Genomic DNA, 11,310 nt, shown 5'->3' on the forward strand with positions numbered 1-11,310 from the left:
TATATTATTATTATTATTATTATTATTATTATTATTATTATTATTATAGTTATTATATTATTATTATTTATTATTATGTTATTATTATTATTATTATTATTATTATTATTATTATCATAATCATTATTATTATTATAGTTATTATTATTATTATTATTATTATTATTATTATAGTTATTATTATTATTATTATTATTATTATTATTATATAGTTATTATTATTATTATTATTATTATTATTATTATAGTTATTATTATTATTATTATTATTATTACTATTATTATCATTATTATTATTATTATTATTATTATTATTATTATTATTATTATTATTATTATTATTATTATAATTATTATTATTATTATTATTATTATTATTATTATTATTATTATAATTCTTATTATCATTTAAGTAGTACTAAGAATTAAAAATTCGTAATTTTCCATAAAATTTGTCTAAAATTCGTAAAATTTCGAAAAATTAGTACGATTCGGCAGGTATGATGTGGCTAAGAAGGACCTGCTGATGAGAGCAATATCATATGCCCATTTTCTTTGTTCATTCGATACCCAAATCTGTATACTTAAAGTTGAGAGCAGCAAAGATTATTTCTGAACTGAATAATGACAGACAGAAAAGCAAATTTTAACCCTAAACATCAATTATATTCAACCTCTTACCGTGAGTTGTGGAGGCTGTTGTTGCATTTGTGGTCGCTGATGTTGCATGTGGGGTTGTGGCTGCATCATCTGATGAGGACGGCCAGGGGCCATTCGATGCATGCCCTGCATCATTCCTTTAAAAAAGTAATAATTAAAAAAAAAATAATCACAAAATAAATAAAATTCTCTTTGTCATGAAAACTAATCACAATGCATTCTGAATCTGAATATGAATGTTACTTGAAGTCGACTCAATTCTGAGTATTTGTATTCGAGGGTGGAGGGAGTTGTTGAATGTGACAGCAATTGTTGGTGTTTAGCCTGAAGAATTTTGACAATCTTCGCTTGAAGGTTCTAAATCTGTTGTGGTCACACATGATTCGGGAAGAGCATTCCAGTTTTTGATTGTGCGGAGTGCAAATGAACATTTGGTTTAGTGTTTTTGTTATTTGTTTGGGTCTGGCGAGATGGCCGTCATTTTGTTTGTAATTTTTAACATAAGAGTCAGTCATTGTTCTATTCGTCTGTCTGAAAGGGAATCCATCTGCTATGGGGCAGTGGTCATTGAAGACAGCTTCAATTGCTTTTAGATCCAATTGAAGGTGTGGGTCCCAAACTGTTCAGGAATAGTCTAAGATTGATCTTACGAGTATTATACAGGCAGTTTCTTTTAGGTTTGCATGGTAATGTCTGATGTTCCTTTTGATGAACCCTAGAGGTGAATTTGTTTTATTTTGTTGACATGTACTTGCCATTTTAGGTTTTCTTGTATAACGATGCCAAAATATGGATTTTATGTAACCTATTCCATTGTGTGATTGTTCAGTGTGTAGATGGATCGAAATGGTGTTTTGCTGCAGGATATTTCATCTTATAACATTTTGTTTCATTAAAACGCATTGTCACTCTCTTCCTATTATATAGTGTAGGTGGAGGATAAATAGTGCGTAGTTGGTCAGAGTGATTGAGGAGGCACAATGTTTTATAGATTAAAGTATGTCAAAGATAATGTTGTTCATGGCAGTTATTCCCAATCTTCATCATTGGTGTCGAAATCTGGGATACAAAGACTTAAGAATCATGTAGAACTGTAACCTTACAATTTCTTTTTGTGTGAATGGTGAAGTTTCTTTAAAGACTGAGTGATAGATAGCTGACTTGACCTCGGTGAAACAAAAGAGGACAGCGTGTAGTGGTTGGGTGCTGAGAATAATAACATGCCAATGTCAATTTACAAAAAGAGGACAATTGCAATTAGCCTACGGGAATGTGAAAATGTGCAAGATGAAATAGAACTGTTGTTAGACGAGTGTGAAATAGAACACTGAAGAGTTCTGCTTATTTGTAGAGTGCAAATGAGATCATGACATAGATAACCCAACACTGGACTCATTCCAATGTCAAAGACAAGACAGCGAGCGTGACAGAAGAGTTGGGGTACAGGCAGGGTTTCTGACAGAAGAGTTGGGGTACAGGCAGGGTTTCTGACAGAAGAGTTGAGGTACAGGCAGGGTTTCTGACAGAAAATAGATAAGGAACGACCATCTTCATGGCCATCATTTCTTGATAAATTTGCGGTGTTGATTGACAATACTATTAGTTTTTAGACAAAGATGTCAAAAAGGCTATCAAAGGAGTTAGGCTTACAAATTGCATTAGACATATTGAAATCTAGGTTCAGGCAGGAAAAAAAGAATATTGCGGAGGAAGACTTCCGAAGTTTTGTGTTAAACAATTTAGATTTGGAACTGTACATAAACAACATTTGCATAATGGACAAGAATGTTTTTTTTTTTTTTGTTTATTGCTTTAGGTCTCTTCCAACACAAATGAGGTTATATGAGAGACCGCTGAAACAAAAAAACAAGCAATCTAACAAAAATAGTACAAATGTAAATCAAAATCATAACCTAAAGATATAAGCTAAATTATAAATAACCAAGAACAAACAGGCAGGAGATTTACAGAAAAAAAAAATATCCCCTCTCAAAAATACAATCACAAACCAAAGAAGCAGGATAGGCTAGTAAAGAGAAGAAGAAACGACATCACTATCGGATCGTACACCCATGCGAACATCATAGGTATATGATTCAAGGGTGATGCTCCCATCCAACCACCCGCGGACAAGAATGTCTCGTGCATCTTAAAATATTGGATTGGATTGAATTAGTAGTGCCTTGTCACCGTCACACATTCTGTTAGGGTGTTATGACAGTCACAGACCATTGTCATTAGACAGTGATATCATTCCAGAAATAACTGGAGAGTAGATGGGGATTTTTTAACAGACATACAAATGAGCAGTTGGAGAGATTCTGGAGATTTTGGCAGGCAGATTATATCAGCAATCTCCATTACGTTAAGTCTTCACCAATGAGTAGCGATTGGTCGAGGTTTCAATTGAAATGTTGAATGAGGACAACTGCCCGAGATTAAGCTGGCCTTTGGGAAGAATTGTGTTTTACCAGGAAGGGATGGGGTGGTAAGAACCATAGAAATGACGACAGCTAAAGGTAATTTGGTCAGAGCCGTTTAGAATGTTCATTGTCTTAAATCAAACAGACTTTAAGACTCTGTGTAGAATAATCTGGTGGTGAAGAGGTTAAGATGAGGGTGATTGCAGGTTAATTAATCAAACCAACCACGTAGATTTATAGACTTTGGGGCTTTGTAGCCAACCTTTTTAAAATTCTTAATTACTTCTTCAATTTTCTTTGCTCTTGTATACCAAGGCACTTTCTTTTTAGTACATATTGTGAAAGGGAATACGAATCTTGTTGATTTAGTTTTTTTTTCAATTGACTTTAAATGCCTTTGATATGATTTTGTTGTCAATAAGTCTATTGAGATTAATGTCTCTGTACTAAGATTCAAGTTCAAGATGAACCCAATTCGATGAGATTATTCTCTCCTTTTTCCAAAAATTATTTTTCTTTTATAACTATCCCATAAAGCCTGACATTGACTTCAACAAACAAACAAACAAAAAACCCAGAGGGTGAACCATCACCCTTAACGGTGCTAAAAGAGGAAGTTGATGAATTTATCCAAGGTCACCCAGATGGCAAATCTCCCAGGACTGACAACATCCCAACCGAACTAATGATGCATGGAGCAAAAGTAGTGGCCACAATTAACGTTTATTTGCTAAAAGCTCTGGCAAACAAAACAGTGGCCAAAGGAGCAGACTAATTTCTGAAAACAATTTTTTTCTCCTAAAAGTAAAATGCTAAAATAATGTGGAAGGCTCAACTGATCTGCCTGCCAAATCAATCATAACCAACACATAACATAATGTATAACCTCTAACATATGTAGTCAATAAGTGAGAGAATTTGGTAAGAACTTATCACCATTCTAGAACTGAGTGACATCTACTTCAATCATTCTTAAAATAACAATACTGATTGAAACCAATGGGAGACTATAGGATAAATCTGAATCTGAATGGAATGTTACTCGAAGTTGACTCAATTCTGAGTATTTGTATTCGAGGGTGAAGAGAGTTGTTGAATGTGACAGCCATTGTTGGTGTTTAGGCTGACGAGTTTTGATTATCTTCGCTTGAATGTTTCTAAATCTGTTGTGTCCACACATGATTTGGGATGGGCTTTCCTGTCTTTGATAATGCGGGGTGCAAATCACCATTTGAAGATGTTTGAGATTGTAGATTGGTGATTTAGTGTTTTTGAGTGGGTTTTTCTTGATATGCAAAATACCATTAAACTATCCTTACCTTGACGATCCATGCCAGAGGCTGCCTGCCCAGTCAGGTTCTGGAGTGCCCCAATGGGTCCTGTGTACCTTGCACTGGACCTGCACCTGGGTTTTGGCCCTGACCTTGCATTCCTAGGATAGAATTAATTCCGTATGATTAACTTTACAATTCTAAGAGAGAGAGAAGGGGAGGGAGGGGAGACAGAGAGAGAGGGAGAGAGAGAGAGAGAGAGAGGGTGGGGAGACAGAGAGAGAGAGAGAGAGAGAGAGAGAGAGATAGAGAGAGAGAGAGAGAGAGAGAGAGAGAGAGAGAGAGAGAGAGGTGGGGAGACATTAAAGAGAACAGATATCCAGACAATGAAAAGTATTGAACAAAACTGAATGAAAAGCTTTCATAAAAAGTACAAAACATTATCATGGAAAAAAAAGAAGGCAAATTCATAAAAATCATTACTCACTTCGATCATTTGAGACTGACAAGAGTACCCGCGCAACAAGGTCTAAATATTCCTCCTGAGGAAAAAATTGAAAATGATTGTTATGATAGTGAACACTCATGATCACAAGGTATAATAATCAACAGATATCTGGCTCATTTATCTTCTAAAAGAAAAGAAAAGAAAATTTAAAAAATGATTAGTCCTTACTTTATCCTACAAATTGAGTAGGGAAACACAATTTGACCAAGTTTTGATTCATTTTTCGATTTTAAGGATAATACATCAGTTGTCAGATTTGAATGATATAGCAAGGACTAACTTACAGCAATCTGTCCAATATTGTTATAAAATAAGACTCAACAATGCAAAATCTTACCCTTGAGCCTGCCTTCTGGAAGACAAATTCTTCCATCTCAATGCTAGATTTTGGCATAGGAGTCGGATTCTTTTTCATTTCATCTTCCCTGAAATAAAATGGAAATTTAATTATTTTTTTTTTAACTGCAAAAGTAAAAATAATGGGGGAATTGGAATCATTTGGTTAAAAAAACCCAAAACGATTTAATAAACAAAATTAAAATGATTCAATATTCAACTAAAAAAGAGAAAAAAATGTATGGTAGTACTTTTTAAAAAAATGTAGCCTATCTGCCTACGACTAAGGCCAGGTCAAGCTCCCCCCCCCCCCCCCCCCCTCAAGACTACGGGAAATTACATTATATAGTCATCGATAAATGTACAGTTTTGATAGGAAATAACCTATAAGCTTTTGATGAAAATCACAGCAGAAATCACTATTAACACATTAATCCGTGATCATAAATGGGCTTCAAATTGAAAGGGTCTCTTGACTCCAGAAAAAAAGAAAACAGTTCAGGATCAAGATAATGTGTTAACACCTCAATTGAGAAGCAAACAGAAATAAGATTATAATTTAACAGCATAAATTATAAATAAGTCTCCCAAAGTCATAATAGGTTTGCAAGAAAATTGACAGATGGATAATGAGTGATGGCTTTGTTTGTTCAAGATTGTCACCACCAAATGACTTGTTCAATGAGACGAACGGGTAGCCTACATACATTTTCAAATCTGTTGCTTACTTATACAACCATCATAAGTGGCATATTCATTAATCGTTTGTGCAATTAGAAGTTATATTGCCAGTCACAAGCCTGGATAAATTAGTGAATTATGGTCAAAATGAAAAATTGCTCATTTCAATAAAATTCATGGCTGCTGCTTCTTAATTGGGACGATTTGTCGGGAACCGAGCCGTCCCAATAAAATGGCTTGGACTGTAGTAGTAGTAGTAGTAGTAGTAGTAAAGTCTGTCCAGCAAATTAGGCTTTCAGTGCCTTTGCTGATCTAGGGCATGGATAATTCTTTACAGTCATCACGGTTTGATGGGGGCTCAACTAAGCTGAATTTATGGTTGAAACAGAGGCTGTCAAATTGCCTCTTGAAGGCGTCGAGGTCTGGAGCTTCCATGACTGAGATTGGAAGGTTTTTCCATTGACCAATTACAAACTGGATAAAGAAATGCTGCCGAAGTGATGTGTTGCATCTGGTTTTGTTCAATTTATATTTGTGGCCTCTGGTCTGGTGTTACTGTCAGCAAACACAAATAATCCCTTCTGGACATCGTACAGGTCATGCGTAAATTTATACGTTTCTATCATGTTGCCTCATGTCACATCTAAATGTCATACTGGAAATTCTAATCATTTTCAGTCCTTCATATCAATTAATAATTATCTTTGACTTATACATATATATATATATATATATATATATATATATATATATATATATATATATATATATATATATATATATATATATATATATATATATATGTTCATATGTCTGAATCTGCAGTATGTAATTTTTAATTTTTTTTTTACTGATGGTCAATGTGAAGCGCTATATAAATGTATATTTATTATTATTATTATTATTATTTTACGCCTGGTATTTTTTAGTTGCTCTGCGGAGCAAACTTTCTAACAGCTTCTTGTCCTTTTCATATTTGGGTGACCATTCATACTGAGTTGCTAAATTCAAAGTGAGGCTGAACTAGAGCATTAAAAAGCATTCTCATGGACTCCAAATTGAGAAATGTAAAGGACCTTCTAATGAGTGCAAGGATTCTATTAGCCTTATTTACTTGGATCTCCATGTGCTTTTAAAAATGAAGTTTGGTGTCAACGTTAACCCCCAGGTCTTTTTCAAAGTTAGATTTACTACTGAGAGCTGACGTGTCGTTGCAGTGGTGATTTCTCATTTCATAATTAAGCAGAGAATTTCTCTTTCCTGATGCATTTCTCTGAACCTTAGTTTCCATTGATCTGCCAAATGAACTAGCTTGTTAATATTTTACTGTAGATTGTCCTTGTCGCTTAATTTGTCCACTTTGCTGTATACCTTGGTGTCATCAGCATACATTGAACACTTGGATGAGCTAGATGAAATGACAAAGAGGTTAGGTCCAAGGATACTTCCTTTGTGGTACCCCGCTGACCGCTTCTGCACAGTGGGATACTATGTCGTGTATGCTAATTCTCTGTTTTCTGTCTATAAGAAAGTGTCTAACCCAGCTTAGAATATTCCGATGAATGCCATATGTTTCCATACAAAAAGCATATTAACAATAAACACAATTTTTTTATTAGAGACAGAGATATCTAGATAAAACATCATTTGTGGCTGGACTGACTAGATTATGAGTTGGCTAAGGCTAAGGTGATGCAGTAGACAATGCATGTTGCATGATCGGTATGCGTTGTGGTAAATATTACACACAACGCTGCGATGAATGGGGGTAGTAGCGGTAGCGTGTTACGCTGTGGCCACCCACTTCGAAATTTAAAATCTGTCCACTTTGTAAACAATGTGCCTAAAAACGCTAGCTTGATGATTAGAAAGAAAACCCTGTCCACTCTATTTGAGCAATTACTTTTGCATCGACATCGCGTCCGTAACCCATCAGCTACTGGAGGCTAGCCGACCATTTGGAGAAATTAGAGTTCAAGTTCATTTTCCTGAGCGTTCGGAGCCGGCCAAAAAAAAAAACCCCAACTGATTTGATTTAAGTTCTTACAGTTTGCTGACAATTTTACTACGAAAAGCTTGACTCTGCCAATCGTCCCGCATTCTGTTGGTGTTGTGTTCAGCCATTGTGAACAAAGAAAGCTCTCAATTTAGTATATTTTGGATTTGTACAAGGAACTTTGATTGCCAAGACTCTGTGTTGACAAAGATGGCGATTTAATTCTAGTAGTGTCCCTTGATAACAAGGTGGCCAGATGGCCAGGGTTCCTCTTAACCAATTTCGAGTTCAAAAGTGGCCAAATAGAATTTTACGTAGTCAAACACTAATAACACTCTGACACCCTTAAAAAATCACAAATTTAGATAAAAAATCGAATCAAACAGAAAAAAATTGTTTTCATTTTTTTTACTTTAAAAAACAATCAATACTAGGAAAGCGATTTTCTGTATGACTAATTTTGGACATTCACGTGGCCATCAGGCAGTCCTGCTTGATAATGTGCTGGGCAGATTTTTCCTTTTCTAAAGTCTTCTTATACGTAAATGGAATAGAAAACCGTTTTGCAGTTTGTTTCTTTTACTAGGGAGTGATTTAGATAAATAAAAATATATGTATATAGAGGAATCATTTAGTCATATCCCCAAAATACGGTTTCAAATATACACAAAGCTTCAATTTTCTTCTCCTCCTCCCCTCTCCTACTTTTCCTCCTCCTCCTCCTCCTCCTCCTCCTCCTCCTCCTCCTCCTACCTCCACAAGCGTAATCCTACATGTTAAGTGTTGCTGTTGGACCTGCAAACCCCTTGCGACCCCTTGCAAGCCGCTTTATGAGCGTTTAGTGGATGTTGCTTTATATAACCACAGTTGTACATAAGGATTGGCAGCACTAGCGCTTCGTAAAAGCGTATTCTTTTATTTTCATCAATGACGTTCGTCATGTCCCAAATGTTGTGTAGTCCTCTGAATGCAGTTTGAGCTAGTATTTTTCTCCGTTTGATGTCTTCATTCTCTTTAATCAAGCTTTCGAGTTTTCTTACATTTTTCCATTCCGCTTGTTTCTTGTTAACCACTGTAATTTTTGTTTTGGATTCGTCGACTTTAAGATTCCAATGTCGCAATGGTGATGATGATGATGATGATGATGATGATGATGATGATGATGTGGTGGTGTGGTGGTGGTGATGGTTGCAGTAGTGATGATAATGATAATGATGATGATGATGATGATGATGATGATGATGATGATGATGATGAGGATGATGTGGTGGTGTGGTGCTGATGGTGGTGGTGGTGGTGATGGTTGCAGTAGTGATGACAGTGATGATAATGATGATGATGATGATGATGATGATGATGATGATGATGATGTGGTGGTGGTGGTGTGGTGCTGATGGTGGTGGTGGTGGTGATGGTTGCTGTAGTGATGATAGTGATGATGATGATGATGATGATGATGATGATGATGATGATGATGATGATGATGACGATGATAACGATGATGACGATGATAACGATGATGACGATGATAACGATGATAACGACTCACAAGCCTTGAGGGCGCGGAGAACGCCAAATTCCCGGAAATTTGATCCAGTGTACCTTCTTAACGTAGGTCTAACTTTCCTTGGTAGAATTCACCGTAGCCCTTTGAAATATTATTTACACGGGAGCCATAATTAAACTTTAGATACTACTAAGGGACAGTACTATGACAATCGCATTTCACGATCAATTTAATTCACTATTTACCTCCCTTTATACAGAAAAATGCTGCATTCGTCCGCTGTTGCGACATTCATCAATTCAATGGGGGCTTATTCAGATTTTGATTTTAATTGTTTTGTAATATATTTGTTATTTGGATATAAGAATATTCTGGAAAATCGGAGCCCGTTCAGAATTCCATACGCAAGAGTTTGAAAAAACTAAATTATTCAAGGCTTATCGGATAGACTGTTTATTATATATAATAAAATAAGGGAGCGTTCACATATTACGTCATCAAAAATTTGCCCTTTTTAGACCCCCCCCCCTCCCCCAAGTCATCACTTGTCATCATTGACCTGACCCCCCCCCCTCCCCCAACAGATAATGACGTCATCTAATTTAATAAAAACTAAAAGATAACTTTAATTTCACAATATTTATTATTCGTTTTTCAAACCATAAACATTGATTATCAACGTGTGATAAAACACATTCAGACATTTTATTAATTTCAGAAACTGTTGATAATTTATGTTTTACGATACAATGGGGACATAAAATTTAAATTTGCAAAGATAAAATCTAACAAACATTATTTAAATTAGACTACTTGGTGCAGGTCTATTAAAAAAAATTCAGAAAGTGTAATTTAAAATAGTATAGGAGGCAAATTATTTTATAGCATATTAGTCTTTTAGTGGAATGAATTTCTGTTTCAATTTCCAAACATAAAATTAATTGATTCAAAAATGTTTCTGCCTTGGACCTCTGGCAATGTACTATAAATAGTATCATCAATTTCATCTTCATCGTCATCATTTTCTCCCATTTGCTGTTCTTCTTGTATGCCGCATTTTCGTAAATGGTCTTTCATTGCTGTGATCGAGGAGTGATACAATGAACATTAAGGGCAAGTTCGCCTTTTGAGAAGTGATACCCCTTTCCCATCTTGTTTCTTGAGAGATGGGCAATACTCATTATAGCAATTTATCTTTAGCTGTTTTGAAAGGAACAAACTTTGAAATAGGCTTAATTTGCCTATGTTTTGATGACATCATCTTGGGTCTGACCCCCCCCCTCCCCCATGTCAACACATGTCAACATTTGGTAGACCCCCCTCCCCCCCTAGCTGATGACGTAATATGTGAACGCTCCCTAAGGAATTTTGAATAATAAATGAAATGAAATGAAAAAAAAAAAAAAAGAAAAAGAAAGAAAATAAAAAAAATAAAAAGAAAGAAAAGATAAAAGAAAAGAAAGAAAAGAAAAAGAAAGAAAAGAAAAAAAAAAAAAAGAAAAGGAAAAAAAAAAGAGCATTTCTGTAAGTTAAAATCCATACGTACTCAATGCGCTTTACAAGCCGACAGCAATATTTAACATGTAGGACGAGACTGTTAGGTGATGTTGTATTTTTCGCCGACAGAGACTTAACGGCCAGGTACTTATTTCACACTTGAGTATTGTGAAGGAACGAGAGTTATGCGCCGCTCATAGGGGTCTCGAACCCTGGGCTTTCCGCTCCACAAGACTACTGAGTGCAAATTGACCCAAGAGAGAAAACTGTGTGCGATCTGTGTTTTCTCAATGTCAGTTATGTCTTGGTTCAGGTCAGAGTCGTATTATGACACCCAGGAGAGACTCAGAGAATGTAAAATCGTGGAATGATATATTACTATCATTTATCTTAGAAAGGATTTATCGTAGTTGTTATCTTGGTGTGTTGAT

The 11,310-nt window shown here is 35.3% G+C and overlaps 1 protein-coding gene across 1 annotated transcript in view; it reads right to left on the reverse strand.

Annotated features, from left to right (window-relative positions):
- Positions 1 to 8,063, reverse strand: part of LOC144969423 (mediator of RNA polymerase II transcription subunit 15-like) — an 85,004-nt gene extending 76,941 nt beyond the window's left edge. The window contains exons 1-6 of the mRNA XM_078908533.1: positions 7,927 to 8,063; positions 5,200 to 5,287; positions 4,842 to 4,896; positions 4,478 to 4,515; positions 4,403 to 4,442; positions 682 to 797 (exon numbers count right to left, since the gene is read on the reverse strand). Of these exons, the coding sequence (XP_078764659.1) occupies positions 682 to 797; positions 4,403 to 4,442; positions 4,478 to 4,515; positions 4,842 to 4,896; positions 5,200 to 5,287; positions 7,927 to 8,003 (414 nt within the window). The 5' untranslated portion in view covers positions 8,004 to 8,063. The remainder of the gene's footprint in view (positions 1 to 681; positions 798 to 4,402; positions 4,443 to 4,477; positions 4,516 to 4,841; positions 4,897 to 5,199; positions 5,288 to 7,926) is intronic.
- Positions 8,064 to 11,310: the final 3,247 nt, after the last annotated feature.

Source organism: Berghia stephanieae, chromosome 3, assembly GCF_034508935.2.
Source record: "Berghia stephanieae isolate SIO BIC M18660-M18661 chromosome 3, UCSD_Bste_1.3, whole genome shotgun sequence".
Classification (NCBI taxonomy): domain Eukaryota; kingdom Metazoa; phylum Mollusca; class Gastropoda; order Nudibranchia; family Aeolidiidae; genus Berghia; species Berghia stephanieae.